The sequence below is a fragment of the Camelus bactrianus genome, chromosome X (genome assembly GCF_048773025.1).
Source record: "Camelus bactrianus isolate YW-2024 breed Bactrian camel chromosome X, ASM4877302v1, whole genome shotgun sequence".
NCBI lineage: Eukaryota > Metazoa > Chordata > Mammalia > Artiodactyla > Camelidae > Camelus > Camelus bactrianus.
Window position 1 is genome coordinate 96,477,321 of NC_133575.1, and position 27,775 is coordinate 96,505,095.

A 27,775-nucleotide genomic window follows, 5' to 3' on the forward strand; every position below is an offset into this window, starting at 1 on the left:
CTTATTTCTGCTTTTTTAAACAAGAGGAAATTGAGGCTCAAAGAAATGAATGATGTGACTGAAGGCACAGGATTGGTCAGCAGCAGAGCTACAAGTAGATCTAGGACTCCTGACATTCAGCTCTTTCCATTATAGCAGTGGCTCTGAAAGGACACTTGTACTAGTCAGTATAGGGTAGATCAGGTAACAAATGAGCCCCCAGCTCTCAGTGGTTTGAAACAAAAGCTTATTTCTCATTCATGCTACATGTCCAATGTAGTTCAGAAGACAATGCTCTGATCACCACTTAGAATACTGCCATCACAACATGAGGTTTTTTCTTTTAGGGTCTTCCAAGGCAGGATAAAAGAACCTGGAGAATTGTGCAGTGGCTCTTAAGTGCTCCCACTTGGAAATGTTACAGCTAACATGTGCTTGCATTTCACAGGGCAAAGCAAGTCATGTGATCACACCTAACTACGAAAGGTCCCTATGTGAGAAAACACCTGGATTCTTAGTGAATGCTAATATGTCTACCACAACACCTTTTGTTCAAATGAAATCTTACTTAGAGCTCCTATTTATATAAAACAGATACAAAATGGTAAAGAGATCCAAACCTACTTAAGTTTCCCTTGCTTCTTTGGAAGAAGCAAGGTACCTTAAGGTACATTTAAAGAACCTCAGGATTTACTGAACACAACTCAAAAATCACTGCCCCAATATACATAGAAAGCAAACATATGAAGTACGAATCTTTATATTAAAGACACGAAGACCAATAATCTCTTTCATGAGATAAAAATAGACGTTAGAATGGGAACAGATCACAGAATGATCCATTCTTTGTCTCTTGTTTTACTCACTAGACTTTGGTTTTCCCACTGTGATACAGAAAATCCTCAAGAGTATTGTGACTTTTCATGTCACAATGTATTAGGTGCACATAATGTTACCCATAAAGAATGCTAAGTCTCAAGTGCACAGCATGGTTTAGAAACTAATTTCTAAAGGAGGTACACATTTTTAGATTCATTTTGAACTCCACAGCTGCCTCTTACCACTAAGCAACTTGCTTTGTATGCAAGAGTAATGTTTTAATATAATATGCCTGTAAGTTTTCAGCCTTGCTGAATTTTAAAATATGATTTGTTCAGAAAACATTCTTTTATTGGGTTATGGCTGGAAGGAAAATGATCGCTTTGACTATGAGCAAGGTCATTCAGTGTCACTCGTTTTTATGAAGAACAATTTCAATCAAGACCAAAAAAATCAAAGTGTATGTATATTTCAGGAATGATTGTTCAGGCATCGAATAAAAATGGTTACAACACTTGATGTCAAGGGGTGTGTGTGTGTGTGTGCGCATGTGTGTGCTGGGGGAACTTCAAAACCATCTAGGGGGAGCTTTTTCAAGCTATACCCACTCTATCACACCCCTTCTGATAACTACTTCCAATTAAGAATCTATACTACAAAAAGTCACCCTTACTAAGAGGAGGAGCCTGTCACAGCATTCAGGTAAATTAGGTAGAATAAAAAAGTTGAAATCTACATGGTTGAAACAATATTCTGTACTGCAAACATATGTGACAATGATTTTCCTGGGAATTAAACCCAGAATTCTCCTCCTTCCAGCAGTGTCATCCATCCATCCCCATCGGTGGTGATAAAAAGCATGCCAACATTTTTCACCCAACAGCAAATTCGCAAGAGAGAAGAGATTTCTTACTGCGCTATGTGCTTGAAATGACAACTGATTACATAACTATACCCAGAATAAAGACATTTTTGTTCGAGGCCTAAGTTTTCCAAGTTGGGGAGGAGGAGGGAAGAGGAGGACCTATTAATCTATTCTTCGTTCCCTTTCTCGCTTCCTGCCTCTCTCTTACTCCCATCTATCCGTCTGTTCATCTACTCCCCTATCTATCGTTCATCTATCCTGGCACATTCTCATATCAACTGTGCATTTACATATACATGCAAAGACTTTTCATGTATAACACGTATGCAGTTGATCATACTAGAGATTAGCAAATCAATTTACTCGTCCTTCAACCCACTTTCTTTCCAGATCAGGAAAGAAAAGAAAATCCACACTCCATCCTATTGACTAGATGTTACCTTTCTTTGCCTTCTACATTCTATAAAAATGAGTGAAGGTCCTAGCTCAAAATCCCCTTTTGGTATTGAGTGAGAGGTACTATTTGAAATAACATTGATACAGAAAGATGCTGCCTGCTAAGACGATCAACAACTGACATTTGTATAGAACTTTATCCTTTGCAAAGCACTTTCTGATCCATTATCATAATGTCTTAAGTCATGTACATCACCTTAAACTTCCCCTGCCTCCCAGGCCCGAGGCATTATGAGAAAAAAATAGAAATGGCCAGGGCAAGAAATGAAGTTGAGAAAAATCCGGGAAAGGGCCACCTGCTGATCCCAGTGTGCCTGATTTTAACATATATGTATGCCAAACTTATTATGAAAATAAAACATAGGAACAGAGTAGTATCTTACTTTCAACAAACCACTGAAAAAAACTAAGTGTCCTTGAAAATTCAGATAGAACCCAGGCACAGAGTGAAGAGATGGTGGGAAATGGGAGATCCAACTATAATATAGGTCAGGCGGTCATAAAGTATTTCATTCTTCAAATTATTCTTGTAACCTTTAAATCTGCTCATCTCATCCTCTATTTCATTTCACTGCCTGATAATATCTCACCTGAATCACAAGAATCTTTTCCCCAATGCATTTTCTGTAGCACTAGATGGTTGGGCCTTAATACTAAAAACTCCAAGATACTATATCACCCTTAGACCTGGGCAATCAGGGTCTCCTTTGAGCCCAGTTTGAATAGCTCCATCTGGCCTTCCTACAGCCATACTCCTCCCTTGGGGCAAGAAGTTCGCTGGGCTAATATATATACCTACCTGGAGTTTGCATCTCCAATCCCCATTAGACCACTCCCTGGGCAGCTGGGAGCCTGGAATTCCCTGTTTATATGGCCTGAGCCTATTTCCAGGGCTATGTAGGACTCTGCCTAGTAGGGAATGTATTGCCAATATATGCACTCCTAGGCTTGAGGGATGGCCAAAGGACAATTGTTTTCTGGGGGGTGAGGAGTCATGGTATATGGATAGGGCTTGGCTGGTGTAGCCAGGAACATCTGTCTGAAGCCCCTTGTGGAGTCAGGGCTGAGAGGAGAAGGGGGTCTGGACACAGGCACGTCCCCATTTTTATCCTTGCTCTAGGCTCCACAAATGTTAGCACAAATTTTAGTGGTGGCCCTGTTTGCCCTATTATATTTGTAAAGAATGAGGTCCTCTTTTGACAGCCTGGTGTGTGGAATCTCAAGGCAATCTAGAAAATTAGCCATGGTATAGATCATTGCACCTAAGAAGTTAATATATCTACCTCCCAAGAAGCTCCATGCTATGCTTGCTGGCCCATGAAAACAATCTCCAATTCCTCTACTTCTAGGTCATGCATATAAAACAAGACTACATTAAAATGGGGCGGCTGCGCATGGGATGGCATACAGGAGGAAAGGAGCCAGGGCTTATTCAAGCTAGAAGGGAGGTAATCCAGATAGCATTTTAGACGTACTGAACAGTAACTAGAAGGTAGAACTAAAGATAGAGACTAGGAGAAACTGAACACGCCTCAAACTGGAGGAAATTTGGTTGAAGAGATAAAAGTAGAAGAGGTTTAAATGTCGTAATTAAAGAAGTTTGAAGGAAAAAAACCAAGAATTAAGGTATGAGATGGTCAAAGCTAAATGGTTCAGGATCTAAATCTATTAAAATCTGGGCACAAAGTGGAAAACTTTTTGTGTGTGTGTTCTGGTTTGCTTAGTGCACTGTGCCAAATTCCCATATCTAGGAAGTGATGATAAAGGTATTTCCAAGAGCAACACAGTCTGTTTGCCAGGAAAAATCCCAAGATTTAATATTAGGCCAGCAACTATAAACTAACCAATGTTATGCCTAGAAGCCATCTTCTCTACTGTAGTCTCAATTACTGTTTCTTTCACAAAAGGAAGAAGAAAGCAATTACTATTGATGATAATACAAACATTTATATTTACTTTTTAAAAAATCTGTAGCACTGGGTATAGTACAATCAAAACAGCTGAGTAAATGTTGGTTGAAGTAGCATTTCATGCCTAGATCAGAGGTGTTTCTGCATGAAAGTGTCTTGGCTTCAAACCCTAAACTGAAAGGCTGTTGAAATTCAAATACACATTATTGATCAACTCAAGCATGATCTCAGTTATTAAATACCCTGTACAGAGGGTGAACTGTACTCACTCAAGAAACTTAGTCTTTACTTGAGGCACTTCAAGAACTGGGTGAATGTGAGCAAGTCATTTATCTTCCCAGGGCCTTGGTTTCCTCATCTGTCTAATGGTAATAATATTTGCTCACAGGGTTGTTGTGAGTAGCAAATGTAATAACGATTGGGGAAGTGTTTTGAAAAGTGCAATGCCACACAAAGGGAAGGTAGCGTTGTTTTTAGCCAAAATCTCTTACAAAAACTAACAACTCCTAGGAAGTAAGGCAGAAAAAGAATGATAATTCATAAATTACCCAACTGTTTTTTCTTAGTTTCTCTTTTTATTTTGGTTTTTAGTAGTGTCATATGTGCTATCAAAACTACTTAAAACCTCTTTAATATGGATTAACTTCATGAAGTCTGGATCATTCTGTAGGGAAAAGATATTTATTGAGCAACTACTGGAGCCATGTAATAAATGTTTTTTCATGTTATGTCATTTAATCCTCAAATAAGTTGGCATTATTATATTCCTCTAGGGATGAGGACACACATATTCCTTGCATCATTAGTTGCCAACACGCAGATCTGAATCAGCTACTGGTGGATCACAAAATTAAACCATTCCAATGGAAATTACTTAGTGTATTCTTTTTAAAGCTTTGTCGCCATGATTAGGAAAGAACTAAAAAATCGTCCTTGCTGTGACTTGCTAGACTTTGGACATGTCTCAGTGTTAGCATGGCACCCTCAGCTCAGTTATTTTGTTGGGTATCTTAACCGTCGAATTGACTGCATATCTGTTCTGATCAATTTCACAGCAACTGGCTATTAATATGGCCTAAAGCCCCAAATCAACCACAAAATGGTCAATTCCAGGCTGTGTCTAGAGTTCTCATATGAAGAAGATGCTGAGCGTTTGTTTTCTGTGTCTAGAGAAGACTGAACAAAAGTTAACTGCCTTAAATTAAAATATGTGAAATACTAATTAGCTACGAGCAGAAGCAGAGGCAGCGATCTTAATGTGTTGTTCTATCGGCATGGCAATCATCTGGGAAGCTTCTTAAACATGCTGATACCTGATCCCCATCCCAGGCTTCCTGTATTAGAATCTCTGTGTGTGTGGGTGAGAGGGGGGAGTATACAAATCTCTATGTTCAAAAGGCACTCCAGTTATTAAATGAGCTTTAAGAAACATATTCAACAAGGGAGTGAGTCCTTATTCTAGGTGAGGGTGCTACAGTATGAACAGAATGCATGGCCTCTATGTACCAGCCCACATCAAGTGTGAATTCTATGAAGGGAGGAAATGGGTTTGGATTTTTTCACCATGGTATCTGCATCATGTAAGCACAGTGCCTGGGGTAGAGTGAGTATTTGGTAAATACCTCTAGAATGAACCAGTGGAAGATCTTACATAGGAATTCAGATGAGAAATCAAAAGAAAAATACCTGCTCAAGACATTTCTATCTGAAGGAGGGAGACTCTACTTTGAGAGTCCTCCTCCTTTTTGGCTCTGGTGCTAAGGAAAAAAGCATCTAACAAGGGAAAGTGGGCTTTAGAAGAATCCTCAGAGACTCCCCAGTATATGAAGTTCAGTTGTTAGGCTGTTCTAATTTTTAGACTTCTTTTTGATCATGCCAACGTTTTGAGCGTCATTACTACCAACGTTAATTAGGTTTCCTTCTTTTAAGTAGAAACTAAGGTGCTTAATGTCTTGCTGTATGCCCTAAGAGGTATCACTGACTGGATGTCACTAAATAGGAATGACAAGGGTGACTTGAGACGAAAGGCCACTAAGGGATTTCTAATCATCCCTCCCTAATTTTCACACCTGACCAGATTGAACAGTGCCAAGTACGAGGAAAATGATATATGTGTAATACAGGCAGGCTTTCCAGAGAAGGTTTATTTTTGAGGTAACTGGAGCTGAAGCAGAGGGGAATTGAGAATTGACTGGATATAACACAAAGAGGAAAGGGGGCAGGGAAGAGGCAATATTTCTGACCCTCCTGCCAGTAATATCAAGCAGCAAATGATCAAGCAAAGGTTGGCAGGCTAGCCTCTGCCTTGTAGGTTGCCTCGTTGTAACTCTAATACCTTTGACATATCCTATCTCTCAAATCAATGAATGACTGCATTAGGCCCTTCTGGTCGAGCTTGGACTGGTTCCAAGAACCTAGGGGTTTCCATCTTGCTGCCCTATGATTTTTACTTTAAACTCCTTGGGGACTTGAATTAAGCTTTTCTTCCTGTTACGATGATGATTTTTTTTTTCCCAGAAAGGAAAACTAGTTCACTAGTTAGTTTTCCCCCGAGTTCTTTTAGAGTCTATAAGAAATACTGAGATTCTTGGACAATGAGATCTTCTCTATAAATTCACCAGAAGAGGCAAGAGGTGGTTGATGAAGTGAAACTGAGGGTTAAATATTCAGGGAAAATAATACCTGGCCTCCATTCACAAACATATTCATCTTTAAGAACCTCCCCTACCCCTTCCTGTGTCATCACAAGAAAGTAAAACCTCTAAGTAAACATATAGAACCTAAGAACCATGAAAAATCTGTATATTTAAATCAGTAGCATTCAAACGTCTTTACCCTGCAGAATTACTCCTACTCTGGGGAATTCAATTCGACCCATCATTTTCTTACTTATTCAGAGAGATGTGGTAAGACTTTCATGCTGCTCAGGCTGGGAATTTTTGGAATATATTGGTTTATCCAACCCACCCTTACCGATTTGTCACACTCCAAATTCTTAGGTGTGCTCGGTTGCTTTCTAGACTTTCTATCCCATTTCACGATGTGTTTATTTAGGCATCAATACCTACCTGTTTTATTTATTTCAGTTTCAGAACACATTTTGACATCTGGTAGCGCAAATTATCACTCATTACTCAGTATGAGTTTTATAGTTTTCTTCACAGTTCTGCAGTTTATATTATTTAATACTAAGAATTTTTTTTGCTTCTGTAAGCATGACTTTTTCCCCTTACATTTTCTGTCTCCCCCTGTAACCCCTGTGGCTACCATCGTTTCTAACGTTGCCTAATCTTCCTAGTCTTTTTCCTTGTCAAATGCCACAAACATCTATTTTAAACACTTGCCTCCATTTATATATTATATACAAGTTTCCTAATTTTTATTTATGTTGTCTTTATTACATGCCATTCCAAGTAGTTAAAAATACATTCTCATTGTAAAACTTTCGACTACAGATAAAACAATAATACATCTTGAGCCACCAGTCAGTTACTTCTCAAGAGGGTAACCACCAAAAACTCTGATAAAAATTCTGTCTGGACATCCTTCTATGCATTAAATTAATAGAGATACATGACTAAATGGCATTTAACCTAAATGGTATAATATTGTATATATTTTTCTTGAACTGGGAAATATTTTCAAGACATATTGTAGTTCATTTAGAACTAATTCCTTTGGTATACAGCATACCCTACACAAAGTCTGGATATTCTATAGTTTAATCTTTACAAATGGACATTTAGATAGTTTCTGTACTTTTTTCTATTATAAATAATGCCTCTTTGTGCACATGTGCCAGCATTTCTTAAGGATATTTCTTAGAAATGGAATTACTGGGATGAAGGCTATGTATATTTTAAATTTTGATAGATATTGATAAAAGACTGTAGCAATGAACACACCCACAAGGAGAGTAAGAGAACACTTGTTTCTAGACTCTTGACATATGTGAATGAGGAGTGAAAAAAGAAGTCTCTTTTTGATTTGTATTTCCCTGATTACGAGTGAATTAAGTATCTTCTCCAGTTGCTTTCCTAAAGACCATCAAGGTTTGAACAGATTTCAGAATGGCCATAGTATAGTGTATAATGTTCAGAGGCCAGTTACACCATGCGCTCTGAGGACACAAAACAAATGATGCAATCAAATGATTTGACATAACTTTAAGACTACAATCAACTAAACCTTCTGCCTACAGGAGACTGCCCAGATTATTCCTGAATCTTCATAGGCAGATGAGCAAATTGCTGTTCAAACCACCTAAAAAGGGAAGGCCACAATTTGCCATCACAAGCAATTCTGATTTTTAAATGATCCTCTCCCCCTATGAAATTCCCTCACATGGCCAAACTTGATTTCTTTTGCTGTATTTTACTTCTGTCTTTTTACTGTATATTTTTATAGGGTTGGGAACACCTGGTCACTATGCCCTATCTGAATGCTTTAAGTACTTGAAGACTATTACTAAGTCTCATAAAGTTTCTTTTCTCAAATGAATAGGGGCCTTAACCTGTCTTCAAGGATCTTTTTGTCCATGACTTTAAATTATGGTGCTTTCTATATTTCTAAATTCTGCAAGTCTCTAATACAGTAAAGAGTTAAGAAGAAAAAGATACCCCCAATCTAGTGAAAAATGCTGTGGATACTTTGGCAAATTTCCTTCCACTCTGTACTTCAATGCACTTTGTTGACATATCAGACACATCTTTTTTTAGCTTTACTTTTGGGCTTCCTATATCTTGAGCACTTTCTAATATAAATTAAAATTCTTTATAAACATTATAATGGCAACATGATATCCCCAAATGCACCCTATTTTACTAACCATTCTGATACTATGGCACATTTAAGTGGTGGCTGATTTCCTTCTATTTTGAATAACAGAAATACTGTTTGGATTACCATTCTGTTTGTATGTCCCATTTCCACAACATACAGGATTTAGCAAGTAGCAGGTGCTTAATAAAAGCCTGCTACCTTACACAGAGCCTCAATAAGTTATTTCCAGGACTGAACTCATTCTTCTCGTTTTATGGAAATTATTATATATGATCAAGGTTACAACCAAACAAAGTACAAAATAACACCAGTATGTCCCTGAAGAATAAGTAATAGGAGTTACCTAGAAGAAGGGGATAGACTGTATCTTGTGACTCCACTTGAAAAGGAGTTGCTAGAGACCCAAGGAGACAGGAGAATAGAATAGAACAAAACTATAGGCACCCGTATTGACAGAGACTGGGTTCAATCCTTATGATAGGGAAATCCAGATAAAGTTGAGAAAGATTTCTTAAATCCTTCTCATGCAGGGATAGCTGAAGATAAATGTTTTCAGCATGGAGATGTTTTACATTATTAAGTATCTGGCCCTGTGAAAAATAGAGAAACCCTTTGGGCAAGTTAGCTTACACCTGGAGCAGCGTGAATAAATGAAAGATCCAGAGAGGTGAGTATGCACTTGAGTTTATGTGTATTCTAATTTGGATTATTTAAAGACATACCCGCTATTTAATTTTATCCTATTAACTTTTGAGTTATAGGTGGCAGGTTGGTTTTATTCCTATTTTTCAAATGCATGAGCTAAGAGCAATTAAGTAACTAGCTACATGTCTCAGAAATGATTTTTAGACCACTTTTATTTTCAGTGTACTGCTGGGATCAGAAGAAGGCCACTTCCCAGGTAATTAGAACTTCATTTTCCTCTGAAATCTAGTTTTATTGAAAATATTAGGTTGAATCATATGAAACTATCACATTTATAGGTCGAATATCAGCAATTTCATACAGTTCAATCTAATATGGGCAGGGGGGAGGTGAGTAGCTTGACCATTTCCTGCAGGCTAGTGTCACCAGCTTCCTTTGCAAAAGGATCATAGGGTCAAGTCTTCCCCTGATAAGAGGTTTGCAGGTTCTTTGCTGAATTAAGCTCTTAAACTGACATGTAACATAAGCAAAAGACAGCCTCACACCAGAAACCAAAACAGAGCAGCAAACCATGGGCAGTTCAGTTTTCAAGATTTTAAGCAGGCATATGTTTTCTTTTCATTGACAATCATTGCCCTTGCCAAATCAGGATGACTGACACCCTTAATTTGCAATTTCCTAAATTTCAAGGGTTTTTTTTTTTTGATTGCTATATAATGATTTACCTAATTATTTTTTTCAAGTTGCAGTTTTTGATGTTTAATTTCAAAATCAATTTAAGATGTTTCGAGCTCCATTAATACACTGTGATATTGCTTCACTCATTTTCTTGCGAGGCACTTACTTTAAAAAATGCATCATTCTAATGATTTTAAATTACTCTACAGTGCACATACCAATTTACAACTATTACAAAATTTTACATTTTTTCCCAAAGCACTTCAGTTTTAAAGATGTCCTGTATTTGGAGACAGAATGAGAGTGAGTTAACTTTTAAAACAGCATGAAATACTATTTACAGCCTTTAAAATTCTCTACCCTCTCTGATGTAGCATGTAACCTTAGTAAATAAAATCTTAAGTGTTCAATGGGCATATAAAATATCCTTAGGCTGAGGATATTATAAAATAATTTTCTTTTTATTCAAACTAATAACAATATTCTTTATAAAGGGACACAAACTCATCTGTGTGTGAGAGCAGAAGTGTGTGAATGTGTGCAAATGTGCATGGGGGTGTATGAGTGAGCAAGCTTGTGTCTGAGTGCACACATGTGTGTAATAGTGTATTTGAGGATACGTGTGACTGTGTAAGAGGGTGTTAGAGTGTGTGCATGAGTAAAAGTGAGTTTAATAGTGTGTTTGTAAGTGTTGGGGTGTATGCATGTTTGTGCATTTGTGTGGCTGTGGGCATGGTAATGTGTTTGCATGAGTGTGCAAGTGTGTGACTTTCTGGTTTAAATATGTGCTGGGAGATTAAATGCTATGTGCACTTTTATTTAGGCAGTCATTAGAATGTACTCTAGGAATTCTTTTACTAGCCTCAACATAGAATGAGGAAAATGCCTGACCCCCTTCCAAATGGTGTCTATAGCACATCTATAAGATATTTGCATAAACACGCACATAATGTATACTTTGCTTGAAATTTGCAGGGAAAAAATAGCGATATTTAAATTTTGCCCCAGGATTTTGCACCTGGTTACATCAGTTTAATAGATGTAAATCAGCTGCCAAAGTTGGGAAATCTTCCTTCCCGTTGCTTCAAAAAATGTTTTTGATTACTTTATTCTCTCAGGATTCCTTATTCACAGTGACACATGTCACTTTCACAGTGATTGAGGATACTTTGAGATTGATATTTAAAAGACTGTAATTAACATCGTTTCCACCTCAGACCACTCTGAAAGTTGCAGAGGCTGCCAGGTGCATTTCTGGGACCAGACAGATGCCCATTCATTGATATATTTCCCCCCTGCCTTTTTTTTTTTTTTTTTTTTTTGGTTAAAGTATGCTACTCTAGAAGGTAGAAGGCAAAGTCCTAGGGGGCAAAGCTATCATGTCATGAGTGCCAGGTTCAGTGCTAGAATCTTTACATACATTACTTCATTTAATCTTCACTGCAACCTTGCAAGGTAGTGTTAATTCCATGTTTGAGATGAGATGTTCTCGCTCACAAAGGTTAAATGAGTTGCTTAAGGTCATGTGGCTAATTAGGGGTGAGGCTGGCGTCAAATTCAGTCTGTCTGACTCTAAATTGTGTTCTTTGCACTACACTGTGCTGAACTTCTTTGACTGAATCTGGAAGTATGACCTTTACAGAATTTATATCTTCCCTGACTGGGCACGGGGCTTATTTGATTGCTTGCTATTCTCTGGCCCTCAACTGCCTTCTCTAATGATGCCTAAAAACTTGATTGATATCAAGTTCATATCTATCTTAGAGGCAATGAATAAATTCGTGAACCACATTTCCAATGATGTCAAGCCTCACCATGTGTTTACTTAAGTATACTGGCTTGAATAAACTTATTTTAGAAACTATTTATTGAATAACTATTATGTGCCAGAGGTTTTACACCCATTTTACAGATACGGGCATTGAAGCTTCAAGATGTCAGGTAATTTGCTTAAGACTCCATAACCAGAACATGCTAACTCTACATTTCTGTTGAAAGTCCTAGATAAACTTCTCTGTTTGGCAAGGTCTGGGTAAGTCAGTGGATCTAATCAAGCCTCATTTTCATTTCTAAAATGGGAATAACAGTACTTTCACTCCAGGACTGTTACAAGGATGAAAGACAATACACATATAGCACTTTGAACATCATAGACAGTTAATACGTGATAACAATTACCATATTCATTACAGCTAATAATGTGTATGGACCTTGGCAACAAATAGTCCTAGCTTCAAAGGTTCTGCCTCCTACTGGCTATGTGATCTAAGGCACACTGCAGAATTTCTCTAGGTTTTCATTTCCTCATCTATAAAATGATGCATTCTGTAGCACCTTTTCCCAAAGTGGTTCCAAAGAACACTTTTATCTCCATAGGATATGAGGAAACATTAAGTAAAACCTGGGTTTCCTGATCAGAGTTCTATGGGAAACTCTGGTAGACAGCTTTCCTTATTAAAGGAATGTTTAGAGTCTGTACTATGAGAATGTGCTGCCAGTTTTCAAGTGGGAGCTAACATGCAGATTTCTCCTTTTATTTTTCATCATGGAAAGTTTTTTGTTTGTCTATAACATCTTGCAGGAAACAACTGCATAGAAAATACTTGGGAAATACTGACTTGTCATGAAGATTAAATGGATAATATTCGTGAAGCACATATATAGTAAGAGCTCAATAAATGTAATACTATTGTTGTCGCTATTATTACTATCATAATCATCAATATAGTCATTGATGAGCCCCACCATGGTACAGATTACCTGGGCCAGAAAAGGTATGCCTAATACATGTCCAGAAATAGAGGTCTGCCTACTATGCAGACAGGTTTTTGTCTGCCAGATTAGAGTGAGTTAGACCAGTGTTGGTAGAAGCTTCAGCAGAAAATATACTACATAATAATTCCATAAAATAGAGCCCTTAGAGCCACCAAAGGATTCTTGGATGGCTAAGATTTTTCTGGAACCTCCCAGACTGGAATTCCACTGATAGAGACCCTGTTGTTGTACTGCCTTTTCTGATTGGTTCTCACATGTTGATGAGACCTTGTTTTTAACACAGGTATCTTCCTACCTATGAGAGTTCTGCTTCTTTTCCTCTCTATGTAGCTAAGAAACAATGACAACTACAAACCTTGGCAGAGGTAAGGTGAACTGCTATGAATGTCTGGCTTATATACTGGACTATCTTCCTTTAGGTCCTGATTCAGTTCCCTGACAATCTGGAAATGATTTGCCTTTATCTTTTTATATCTCCTGTCAAGGTGCTCACAGTTTGCTTAGATATATGGTCCTTTTAAAATCATCTTTGAATGTTCACCCATTCTCTGCTCCTTACGGTAGACTTAATCACATCTTTAGCAGCAGAATTCTAGGGTGGTGGTGGGGCCTATTGCTTTTTACTAGAAGTCTCCAGGGACTATGTGGGTTGCTTCCCCATGAACCAATTTTTTAGAGATATATTTTTAGAGGGAGATGTATTAACCCAAAAGGAATTTTCCTCACAATAAAAAATGTATTTATGTACCAAACCTACTGGTACTGAAGGTTAGGATGTGGAAGAAGTCCACAAGAAACCTTTTATCTAGCCTAGAGGTCAACATTATAGATTTTATTTGCTCTATAGGAGTAGCTTCTCCTTTCTATTATCATGCTTAAGAGGGTGGAAATTAATCATTTTGTCACTGTTTTAACCCTTGGTATAGCTGTTTCAGAGCTTTTTTGCATTTATGTGTGTACTCACAATGTCAGGAGGCTCAGAGGAATGAGATGGACTGAGAGCTTTCACACTCGATTGATAATCCATTGATTCCCAAGCACCATTTCAACCCTTCCCTCATGGGTCTCAAGTGAGGGACATCTCCCATTATGAGTGGGTTGATGATAATTAAAATGGATATATTCTCTGTCCCTGCGGTCCTAGTATCTGGTATGACAAGAATATTGGATAGAGAAAAACAAACAATTCTGGCCAGGTTAATGTGGTGACCTTCATAAATGATATAGGCCATTGGATTTTTTATCAAAGTCAAGTCCTGTTTATGAAATGCTTATTGCCAAGTAAAAACTCAGATCTAATATGACCTTGTGGAAAGATCCAAATATGACTTTTCCATCCTGTAAAGAGGCCAGGCTATGTGGCAGTTACACAAGGTATGAATTTGGAGAACAAGGTCATGGCAGCTCAGATGCCAACTGACAACTTGGTGATCTCAAGCCATCTCTATGTTTTAGTAATTCCCCCTTATAGAGCACACATGATTTTTTAAACAATCAAGCTAAATAAAGCATCTGAGGATGACTTTATGGCTGAAGAACCATCCAAGAACCACTGCAGATGACAAGCTCTAATCCGTGCCAGTGTGTTTATTATCTCTATAGGTTTTCTGGCTAGATTCAAGAGTGTTTTAACTAATTTCATGACATAAAAACTCTTTAGTCCATCCAAGTTATAAACCTATTACTTTATTAGACATTTTATCTAAAACATATGCTTGTTTCCTTCTTGAAAGACTGAAAGCCTGAGCTTCTCAGGCCTATATTCTATACAAGAAGTAGGTTATCATTAGGCATTTAATTATTCTATTATTGTCCCACATTTATATTCTTTATCATATTTTGCAGAACTCTGAGTATAATGACTTGATACTTCTCCTGTCTTAGGAAATGTAAGTATAAGCATTCTTTTATACTTCCTTGTTATGGTTTTATCATCATAAACTAGAAGTGGATCTAATAATGGTTACCCTTGGTGTCTTATTATTGCCAAAAAGGATTATTGGTAAATTATACTAAGACCCAAATTATCATTTTTGGTAAACCTTCTCCACATATTGCTGACATTATCAACAATCCTATACTACTAGGTACTTATTCAAGTTACCTTGGTATCTGAATATGTTGTTTAATTTGGAAGAGACATTTAGTCCTATTTTCCAGGCTAAACCTAACACTTCATATGCTAGAATAGTGCTGTCCAATAGAAATATAATATGAGCCTCAAATGCAAGCCACAAAAGTTACTCAAAACTTTCTAGTAGCCACATCAAAAATTTTTTAAATACAGGTGAAATTAATTTTAATAATGTATTTTATTTAACCCAATATATCCAGAGTATTATCATTTCAACATGTCATCAATATGGTAACTAATAAGGAGATACTTTAATTCATTTTTCATATTAAATGTTGAAGAGGATCCACAAGTGAACTGTCTCACTAGTCTCAATACAAAGAAAAGATTTATTCCCACTGAGCTATGGGTTTGTCTTTATGTTGACGACATGGTAAATCACAGAACTGATTATGTTGCCCTGTTGTGTTGGTTGGAAGCTTGAAAACTACAATGAAATCTGATGTTATTTAGCTGTGCACATGACTTCCTTAAATAAAAATTACACTTCTCAGCTTCCTTTGCATCTAGGTGTGATCATGTGAATTATTCGTCAATGAGATATAAGTGAATGTTTCCAGCCGTAGCACCAGCAAAGTTTTCTTAAAAGAGAAGGGATAGGCCCTTTGCCTCTCCATTCATTCATCTTGCCTGGAATGAAGATGTGGTGGCTGGAGCATTGGCTGCTATTGTGTAGTTTGAAGATAAAGGTCCCATCTTAGGGATAGTAGAGGTATGAGCCAGAAGAAACTTTCTTTCTGGAATTATCATACAAACCTTGGACCTCCTACCTCTAGATTTCTTTTTGTGAGAGTAAGGCCACACTTATATTTTGTTTAAGCCACTCTTTTTTATTTCCTGTCACTGAACCTAATCTTAGAAGACAGACAAGGAATATAAATTTTCCTTGAGTGTGATTTTATAATGAATAGCAGGACTTAAAGTAAATGGAGTGAAATGATAGAATAAATACATTTTAGCCAACTTTTCAGTGAAACACCTATTCTACAAACACAAGAAACAATACTATTTGGGTAGGGACAAAAAATACGATGACTTTGAAGTAGAAAGAATTTTCATACTCCTTTAAATTAATTCAGCTTTACAGTGTCTGAAAATGATTTCTTTGAGACAGCTACTAATTTATCTTCTACTTACAAAAGATTTGTCTTTGAAATGCATCTTTACAATGAGAACTGAAATATAATGACAATAATGGCTACCATTTATTATTATAATTTAACGTCTATTATGGGAGAAGCACTATGCTAGGTGTTTCACATATATTATCTCATTTAACCCTTACAACTACCTTAACAAAGTAAGAATTATTTCCCCATTTTATAGGAGAGGCTCAGAGAAACTAATTAACTTACTCAAGGTCATACAGTAATTCTTAGAAGCAGAGCTGGAATCTGAGTTCCTTTCTGTCTGAATTTTTCTATGCTGAATCTCTGACAATTTTCATAACATTGTTTTTTTTTTCCCCAACACCGACTCAGATCACTTTCAATAACCTACTTATACCCTAAATCATAACATTCTGATATTCAAGGAAGAGATGCTGGGATCCTGCTCAGTGCTAGTTTTCTAGAGATTCAGTGGAAGTGCTGACAATGGAAAGGTAACATCTGTTGAGTTTGAACAAGGCTCTCTGAATGGTATATTGCACAAAAGGTCTAAACCAGAAATCATGAGACTTGTCTCCCATGTTAACCATGTGCTTAATCAGCTGCATGACCTTACACAAATCATTCAGCCTTTCTGGGCTTCAGTTTTTTCTTCTACAAAAGGAAGGGCAAAACTAGATGATCTCCAAAATCTAATCTAGTGTCAGTATTCCATGATTATGCAAAATCTGTCAAAGAAGAAACAAACAAAGGAAGGCAGTTGGAAAAGGAAGTAGGCAATAGTATTTAGAATGTTTTAACTTACTTGAGATGCAGAATTCAATTTTAAAAATGAATGGACGTAGCAGAGAAGTGTGTGGGAAGCTCTCTTTGATTATTGAAACTGTTTACTCTTGACTCCACTGTTAACTTTAACTGCTTTGGCTTCAGAAATATCTTTTGAACAATACTGCTAAGAACGTTCTTTCGATGCACACTAAGCAAACTAGTCTGCTGACATAGAATAAACTCTTCTGGGTTTGTTGGACTGTAAGGTCTTTACTCATACCATAGTAGAAAATATTCTTGATTTAATTGGAACTTAATTTTTTTCTCCATTTAGAGTGAAAAAAATTATTAAAAATAAATTGAAATGTGAATTTAGCTGGAAAACACATTTTGCAGCTGTCTAAATCGAGACCCACAGTGGCTGATGAGCCTAAGAGTACACGGAGTCAGAGCTCTGTCTGCTGATCTGGATGACCTAGAGTTTTGGTGAGGGTCCAGAGTAGGGAAACGATAGTTAGCTAAACCTTGGGCCTTCACAGGATCAGGGACCCATATTCAAAACCAATCTGGAGGAAAATATGCCTTGCAAAGACAGACTAGAAGAAAATGATCTGTCTCAGGCTTGGGTCTGAAGATGTTAAATAACAAGCCTCCTCTGATCCTTCACGGCCACTAGCCAGGTTTCATGTGGGTTTGGGGCCTGAATTTATACTCGTGGTATGGTGCAAAAAATTGTAACCCGAGATTTTTAATTTAAACTTTAAATTAGTACAAATAATCACTATGTTGTATACATGAAACTAATGTAATATTGCAAATCAACTATATGACAATAAAAAAGAAAATAGTTTACTCTGATCTGCAGTGCAGACAGGTTCCTGACAGAAGCAAATGGAAATCCTCCTCAGACTGAGAATTTCAACATATTTGAACCCACAATAAAAAAATAACAAAAACAAGAAAGCAAGCCATCATCTGCAAGAGTTGACAGAAACAAGAAACCATAACCTAGATCCACACTCACAAAGTCTTAACATGATCTATTCATCAGATACAGCATATAAAAACATCATTATGTTTAGTATGTTTAAAGAAAAGAGAGTAAACAAAAAAAGACAGGATTAAGGAGCAAGAAATTACCAAAAACGAATGCAGCATATTTGAAAAACAAAATAAATTAACATTTTAGAAATACAAAGCAATCACTGAAATTAAAACTTTAATGGAAAGGTTAAACATCATAATAAACACAGCTGGAAGAGATATTTAGTGAGCCAGAAGACAAATTTGAAGAAATTACCTCTCATATAACAGAGAAGTTAGATGTGGAAAATAGGAAAAAAAATAAAAGACACAGAGGCCAGAATGGCACAGTCTAATGGAACTTCTAAAAGGAGATAACAGAGAAGGTGGGAAAACCAAGATTCAATGAGATAACGAATAAGCATTTTCTATGATTTATGACGAACATGGGTCATTATATTCATGAAACTCAGCAAGTCATAAGCAGGATAAAAAAATTAATTCACATTGAGCTTTAAGATAGGATATTGGGCTGTGAATTCTATTGCCAACCTCAACTCTGAAGCACACACAGTAAAGTAACATTTTTCCTGTGTCTCATAGCAAATTAGTTCCTTCAGCTACAAAATGAGGAAACTTACTACCTATGCTGCTTGTACCTTATGGATGTTATGAAAGTGATAGAAACCTCTGTGCTAGGTTACTGGGAATGTGGAAGTCCAAGTCCAAGTCAAGTTCTTTACAGCAGATGTGAAAATCGATTCAGAATTTCTGTGAGCTCCACCTTATTAAGTTTCGAGGTGAAAATGTCCTTACTCTTTAACGAAGGACTAATCTCTGTCCTTCCTATGCCTCTTCTCCTTCTTTCAAATGACTCAGAAGAATATATAGAGAGCAAATCTTTGGGACAGTCCTGGAGGTATTTCGAATCATCAAAGCCTAATATGCAATCCACATTCTAATAACGACCCCGGCTTATGGCCATAATGATGAAATAAAGAAAATAGATATGTAAGTATTTGGGGGAAAAAATGAAAACCACCAGATAAATACAGGATGTTTTTATCACAGGAATAAAAGTCTCCTTCAGTTTATTTGGGGGAGGTGTATGGACTGCTCTGCAATCTCTCTAAGTATCTGATTTTGCACAGGATTGGGATCACTTGTTCTGATTCTTCCCCAGGTCCCGGCCACTGATTTTGCGCAACTGAATTCTGGCTTCCTTTGCACTCTCAGCCATGTCCACTGCAGAGCCTTTCTACCTCCTCCTCCCCTGTCAGAGGCAGGTCAGACTGAGGAGGTGGGCACCCAGGGGGCCACTTGCCCCTTAGGAGCTCACCTCCAGGGCCAAGTACACCTTTTAGCTGTACCCTTTTCTAGGTCTATTTTCATTTCATATAGATAAACACGAATTGAGAAAAACACCAAATAGTAAATGAATTTGGAATTCAGAATAAGAGTCTGGGTCAATGATAGGCATGCATCTAATAGTACAGCACAAAATTTTCCTGTTTTGTTTTGATGCACCTATTGGTCTGTCCAAATGCATTCCATATTATGAACTGTACTTTAACCATGTACATAAGTGTGCATCCTTGCATTCATGTTTACTTAATTATATTTTCTTGCCTCACAATTGCCACCTTATTTTAATATACGTCCCTGGTTGGAAAAACACTTTAAAAGCTTTAATGTCCTCGAACAGTCAGTAGAGTTAGCTCAGATTTACGGAGAAGCAGCTGCAGATTTACCTCTTAGTTCAAACTTGTCAAATGGTCACATTGCACTGGATTTTTGCATTGCTGCCTGCTAATGATGGCATAACAGGTGTGGTTTTTATTGTCTTAGAACAAAACGTAAAAGATGTATTTTGAAAACATTTGATATTCAATGTGCTTTGAATCACCTCACTGTATACACACAATCTTATGGCTATCAAATGAATTCTCTTTTATAAAGATAAGGAATTTTTGAATCTGAGAATATTTGGGGGTTCAATTTCCATTTTCACTTGAGACAGAAAAAGCTTAGGGGGTGACAAACCATCTCTGAGTAGGATGTATTGCTAGGAAATCATAATAGTAAGATTTTTTTCTACTTTATATCTACCTCCTGAAGATATTTCTATGGATTCAATCTTACACATTTAATTTGACTTGGAATTCTCTTAAGGATGTTTTTGGGTTGTATATCTAGTGCCACCAATGAACTTCACTTACTGATTTACTAAATCTAGAGTTAACGTTTTGACCTCATTGTAATTTTAATGATGTAGCTACTATGTTCCAATCAGGCATTTATTTTAATAAATCAGTCAAATCAGAGTCACCTTAAGGTTTATCCTTTATTTTTACTGAGTAGGGAAATAATTACTTTAAAATAAATTTGATCAGAGGTTGTCATACTTTGAATAGCAAGTTAAAGATAATTAAGCCTATATAGGAATTAGTCAGAAGCCTTTTGTCCCCTAAAAAGCACTATAAAACTTCCTACCGTGTTTCAGTGAGTAGTTGTCTATATTTGGGCTTTTCTTTAAGTCCAGGGAATTTGTAGCATTATAATATATTAATATTGTTTGCTAACTAACAGCAAACTTTTTTTCCTGAGAACTCAGTTACTGTTCCGAACATATTCAGGTGAGTGTCTTGAACCAGATAGGTAAAAGATTGTAGATCCTAGGTTCCTAATCTGGGTGCATTGATTGTCTCTTTTCTACTGAAGATGCAAAATTTTAGTTACTTTATATATGAGCAGATTTTTCTCTTCAGTGGCATGACGAATGACTACATAGTTGTACGTGTAGCATGTGCATTAGATTTTGAACAAAGCTTCTTTATCAGATGGCATGTATGAACCTGCTGTTACTGTAATTATCTGTAGGAAAAATGCAGTGTACACACTAATCATTTCAAATGGCCTAGTCAATACCTAGAGACTGCAGGAAAGTGATGTGTTATACGTGATAGACATGTAGAATCAGATGAAAACATTTTCATTATTGGCACTTTCAGTAAAGGGGAAAACAAATAATGTTTTTTAAGCATATGATACTTGTATAATCAAGGAAAGTTCTCCTAGCAACAATAATCACATGAGCCTTTTACAACTTCCTCCTGTAATTATCTGTTTTATTAGTAGATGCATATCACCATCCATTAGGGAACACTTAAAAACAGAACAAGATGTTGTTATATACACACGTTTGTGTGTGTGTGCGTGTATATCTCTATAAATAGAGGCAGATTCTCAAACAACATGGTTTACATATCAAAGTGGGTTTCCTTATAACAAAAACAAAACTATTTAAAATTAATATTTTCTCACCATAAACAATATGGAGTTAAGAGAATTTATGGACTGTATCCATGAGCTATTCATAATCAGTGTCAACAGCTCAGTATATGGGATCAAGAATCATAGATCTCAGTGCTGAAAGGGGCCTCAAGGGCCACTTGGCTAATCTTCTACCATTTTAAAAATGAGGCAGCTGAGACTCAAAGAAGTTCAATGAGTTACTCAAGGAAACTGTGCTGTGAATACACACACACATGCACACACACACTGTTGTCTTTCTGATGGACAAGATGACCACACGTCATAGGATAGCCTGAAAACAAATCTCCTTGTAACAAAGACTTATGGGAGCTTCAGGAACTAACCCTGCTTGGATGGGGCACATGACGATAGTACCTCAGGTGATTTCTGTTATATAGCAAGTATATATATTTATATCTGAGGTTCAGAAATACCTAAGGGCCTAATATTCCATCTCTCTAGCTGATTAATCCAGTTCTAAGATCCAGTATAACAAGAGTGGATCACGGCAGAGAAGGGCGGAAGCTGTCCTCTCTGTGAATGCTTACGTTCTGTGAATTTCACGGTCAGTTATCTGAAAGTAACAATAGACGGAGTGGCTGAGAGAAGTTTCACCCAGAAGAGAGGAGTACAAAGCTCTAAATTCTTTTATGCTCCCCCTCAAAGACTACTTGACCAGGAAAAGCCAGATTTTACAAAAGAAATGTAGTAGCTGCCTTTTACAACGCTGATATTAGAGGCCAGGGCCAGTTTCTTTAGTATAGGCTAAATGTATTAGTGAGATTTCATGGCAAGAAGTTACATTTCAAGGGGCATGATTTGACCCGCAGTATATCCAAATCTAAAGTATGTTATAACAAACTTCCATTGTATTCCTCCTGAGGTATTTTTAAAGACTAATGAGTTAACCTTTGTGAAGTACCGTGAGACTTTCAGGTTAAAGAAGCCTGTATCAAGTATCAATTCAGTGCTGCTAACAATACTCAATGTACCTGGAAAACAGACTGAAAATAATCAGTAAACCATTCACTGCAGTCCCCTTGGTGTCAGAGCAGCACGGTTAACATGCTAACAGCTAAGCTTCATGGGCTTAGAGGAAGAAAATGATCAATGGCAAAGAGCATATCCACCTTTGAAATGACATGATCCATTATAAGAATCAGATGTTAAATTGCTTCCTGTACTGAGCACACTCAATTAAAAGTCTGCACAGTGAGATCATCTTGATGGTTAAATATGCTCTGTGGGAACAACCTTTATGGAGCTTAAAAATCACAGAAGGACTATTCCTACCCTGACACCGGAGATTTGGAACGCATTTCCTTCCCCTTTTTTTCAAGTTGGTAGTTTTATTAGGAAGCCTTTTGCCTGAGAGGCTGCTGAGTTTTGGGTCATACCTATTTACCCTTTTGCTTCTTTGAGCAAGAGATGCTTCCAGTGTTCTTTTTCTATTGGGTCTGGAGTGGATGAATGTGGCTTGAGCCCATATTCTAATTTAGTCCACATTTAGTCCACACTGTATCTGGACAAAAACGTGTCATTCATGCACTTGATATTTGATGCCCTTCATCTCCTAGAGCTTCCCCTTTTCAGGAAATTAATCTATTCACCTGAGTCCCTGCTCCTTGTCTAACTCTCCCCTTGGTGGGGGTGAGAGTGGAGGGCTGAAAAAAATGCTAGATGTGGAATGAAGTCAACAGACCTGGTTTCTACTTACAGTTTTGCAACTAGCCAGATCTATGGCTCTGGACAAGTTATTTAACCTCTCTGGCCCTCAGTTTCTTCATGTTTCAAAACCTTACACACTTCTTGTTCATTGCGTACTGTCTAGCTCTCCCAGCCAGACTGGAAGCTCCACTAGTGCAGGAATCTTCGTATTCCTCACTGATGTAGCCTGAGAGCCCAGCACATGGCACATAGTAAGTGCTCAAGGAAAATATGTTTAAGGGATGAATACTTCGAATCTCCATTAGCAGTGTTGCCAGGCACTCAGTCAGCCAATGTAGAAATCACAGAGTTCCCGTGTCCCCTACGTACATAGCAACCAAGTCTTTATCTCCTAACCCCTCTGATGTCTGTCCTTTGTCTCTCATCCACAATTGCCTTTATATCAAGTTTTCAACTTTTTTTTTTGTTTTACTATATCCTGCAAGCCATTCTGGAGTGATCTGTCTAAAATGCAAACATGGTCATGATACGAACCTCTTTACACCCCTCCAATGGCTTTCACATTGTCCTCAGGATCACGTCCAAGCTCCTAAGTATGACATGCAAAGCCCTTCATGACCTATGAAGTCTTCTGTGACCACTTCCTAGACCTTCAGGCAATGTTAAAGCCACCTTGCACACTGCGTCTTTCTCTCTTTTGTAGCACTTAGTGACATATATGGATGATGCTCTCATTTCTCTCATTATTTGATTTGTTTTGGTGAGGAAGCATGGTTTCAGGTGAGGGAGGCGTGGGGTAGGGTTTAGGGTGTTTCATCTGGACGACAGGAAAGGATGCTGGGTGGAGAGGCATGTTCAGAATTAGCCTTTGCCTCCCCTTCTGAGTGATCTTCTCTGCTGACAGGACCAGTGCATGTTTTTGTGTATTAGGTGGTGGGGGAGGGCTGGGCAAAGAGAAACTCTCAGTACATTGAGCTTAATGTTGAGTCATTTGAAATACAAAAATTTGAATTTGTGCAACTGGTGAGTAGTATATTATCAGGAATTTTACCCAATTCTGAGGCTTCAGGAAGGAGATATAAGGGACCGAGGGAGAAATTGTTTGATATAGAGTCTCTATTCAATCAATAAGTGTTTTTAAAGTTATATCTGAAGGGGTAAGTTTTGGACTTGATGTTAAGAACCCTATCATGGTAGAGATATTAAAATGTCAGTGTTCTCTAGGGGGTCTGACTTTCTTTCTCACCTCCACACTCTTCTTGGGCAATAATATGTATTCCTATCATCTGAACTATGTCCCAAATATTTGTCTCTGGTTCAAGACTCTTCTGTAAGTTCCATCCTTGACCATCAGTCCCTCATTGGACAGATCCACCTGCAGACACCGCCAACTCAGTGCATCCACCACTGAGCTCACCATGTCCTGTCCCTCTGCCCCAAACCTGCTTTTCCACCTACAGTTTTTCTCTCTCAGCTTCCTTTGACCCAGCACCCAAAGTAGTTTTCCCTGATTCCTCTTGTCTCCTCTGCCCTGGTGAGTCCTTTCTGGTCTCTGTCTGCTTCACCATTCTCACAATGACGCTTTCAGGGCAGGCCCTCCCCATCCTCTCATGCCTGGACTGCCCCTGTAATCACACTACACTTACGTCACTACAGCATCCATCTCTGGTGGTCCTCTCATTTGCTGTCAGAGGTGTCTACCTAAAATGCAGTTTGTTACAAACCACTCAGTGGCTTCTTATTGTGTCAAGAGGAAATGCAAATTCCTCCACCTGGTGTGTAAATAAAATTCTCTGTGTTCTGGTCCCTTCCCATCTCTCCAACCCAATGACTTGAAAGTCCCCCAATATGCCATTTGGATTCATATCTTTATTTCTTCGCTTAAGTTATTCTTTCTGCCTGGAATGTTCTTTCCTCTCTCGTCCACGTGATAAACATGTAATCATCTTAGTAGTGTTCATTCAAGTGTTAAAACTTCTGCACAGTCTTCCTGACTGTAGAATCTCTTCTCATGGAAATTACCCACTGCTCCCTCTTTGTCTTCTGTGGCACATGGCCCTGGACACAGTCCATCAGTGATACCTTGCTATACACAGTGAATTAGGTGAGGGGCTCCCAGAGGACAGTAAGTGTACAATGGTTCAATGCATGGAGTGTGAAGTCAGAATACCTTACCTCAAATTCTGACTCTGATACTTATAATATGAGTGACTTTGGGCAAATTATTTAACCTCTCTGTGCCTCAGTTTCCTTGTGTGTAAAGTGGGCATCATTATAGCACTTATCTCATAGGGTTGTTATGAAGATTAAGTGAACATATGTACAACACTTAGAGTAGTGCTTAATATATCAAAATTGCTATGTAAGTGTATGCTTAATAATAATACTAATGCTAGTATTTCAAACTTGAAGCTCTAGGCCATGCCACTGTATCTGACACATGGAAGGAGGGAAAGTACTTAATAACATTTAGTGAATAAATTAATAAGCAGGTTAGAGCTATACTGTACAGTCCCAAGATACCCACTTACTTCCCTTTTGTAACCCTCCTCTAACTTGTTCCGCGTGTGTCCTCCACTAGATTATAAGCCCCTTATGCGCAAGGACCACGTCTGTCTTGTTCATCACTACAACCCCATCACCAAGCACCATGCCAAGCACATGGCAGGCACACCTGTATTTGCTAAGTATAAATGAATGACTTTTAAGATTTGCATTTTGGTTATTATTACATTGTCTTTAGCATTTTAATCATTTTCTGAAATTGTAAAATGTAATCCTTTCTCCTATATGATTTCTACGTGAGGCAACAAAATTTTGTGTGGTGAAGTATTACGCTAGAATTAATTCTCTTAACAGAGGGAGTCTCCTATTTCTTTAAAGCACAAGATTGCAGACTTTTTGGTTCATAAACGAATTCAGATGCTCACAGAGCACCTGTCCTTCCTGCTTATCACAAGCCATTTTTCACCCTGAACAAAATTCATCAGCAGAGGCTTTGTAGGAATTATTATTTATTAATTCTACTCATTTAGTGAGTACGTGGTCTGAGGATAAGAAAAAAAGTATAAGGAATAATCCCTTGATCCTTATTTTTGGTTTAGGTGGAAAAACAAGTCATGTACAGAAATACCTATGTCACGATGTCTTTTTGACTCCCTAGCAATGAATACGGTAGGATTTCAGAGGCTCCTGTTGATGTGATCAGGAAAAGTTTTATAGAATGGTTAAAACTGTAGTTGTCCTTGGTGGCTGAGCTGGATTTTCATAAGTGGAAAGGTAATAGTGAAAAAAAAAAAAGAAGTAGTAGCATTCTACGCTGAGTTAAAGGACCTAGAAAAAAGTGGGGGTGAGGAGAGCATACAGATTACTTTAGCAGAAGGGGACATTTATCTATGCAGGATGCAGAAGTAGAAGATGAGCTGGAGATAGAGATTCGGAATAGTCTGCGGTGGGCTTTTGATAACAGGCTAGGATATCTGAAGGTTATCTATAGACAATGGAGAACTGTGGATGATGTGAGGGCAAAGAATAGGAAAAGGAAAGCAAAGCTGTGGGAACAGTAATTGGGCAGGAATATGGCAACATATAAACAGAGTAAAGTGCCTGGGCTAAGTTGAGTTTTGAAGTGATGGGACAGCCAGTGGAAATATATTGCAGATGGTTGGAAACAAAGGATTACTTAAGTTTGGGGGAGACATATATTTGAAATAATCTGTGTAGAACTGATAATAAAAGACTTGAGAATGGATGAAATAACTACAGGAGAATACAAAATGAGGACAGAGGTTCAACTACAGAACTATGACAATGAAAAATATGATTAAAAACCCAGTAGTATGTTGTATATGAAAACCCAGTAGAACACTGGCCTAGGAAATACGTGGAAGCCCCTTACGTTAAACCCACGAAGGCACACAGATCAGACTTTAAGAAATACTACCTTAAGGCAAAGACCAGTAAGAAATGGGGACTGAAGGAAGAAGAAGAAAACTCTGATGTACCTGTTGAGCAGTCAGATCCTGTCCACTTGGGATCGCAGCTGCACGTTCCAGTGTCCAGAAGAAAAGTCCCGTGTCCTGAGCACTGCTCTTGACATATAGGAAGTGGAGTTTCACAGTTGACTCCTCCCCAACCAGTAGAGCAGTGGCATTCTCCTTTAACACAGATGCCATGGCTGGAACACATTGGGTCCAAGCAGTCCTCTGAAGGCCCAGAAAAAAGGGAAAAGAGGGTGAAAAGTGAACAGGTGTGGCCAGTACACCTTAGGATAAAGAAACTGAGGTACTCACATTGATTTCCTAATATTGTATCATTTATGCTATTTTAATTAGGCAATAAAATAACTCATGTAAATGCTGTGTTTCAGCCAGAAGATTATTAACACTTAAAAATATGGTAGGCTATCATAAAGCTTGCAACCTAAATTTAGAAGAAACAAACCACACATTTGTTATGTGAAACTGTGAGCAGTGTGTAGTACTCCCACACAAATAGGTGGGTGGACCAGTGTGGGCCTTCAGTAGGAATTCCTTGGCTTTGCAAAAATAATTAAGAATTTTTGGCAAGTCACTCCTTGCCTTTTCTGAAATTGGAATCATAGCTCTCAGAAATGGCTTTTATTTGATGTGTCTAAAGGAGTCTTCATATATATTTAAGTTTGGATTATTCAAGGTATTGGGTGAGGTGACTGCTGTTGCATGAAATCATACAATAAAATCAATTTCTTATAATCTCTCATTTATTCCTAAGAAGCAATGAAAATGCAACACTTTAAACATAATTTAAAAATTCTTTCCTTCGTGGCTTCTCCCTCTACCAGGACACTGTGGCATAGTTTTCAATTCTT

General features: G+C 37.7%; 1 protein-coding gene across 1 annotated transcript in view; it reads right to left on the reverse strand.

Moving 5' to 3' along the window:
- TENM1 (teneurin transmembrane protein 1) overlaps positions 1–27,775 on the reverse strand; it is a 700,775-nt gene that overhangs the window by 198,085 nt on the left and 474,915 nt on the right. The window contains exon 14 of the mRNA XM_074360055.1: positions 26,931–27,131. Within this exon, the coding sequence (XP_074216156.1) occupies positions 26,931–27,131 (201 nt within the window). The remainder of the gene's footprint in view (positions 1–26,930; positions 27,132–27,775) is intronic.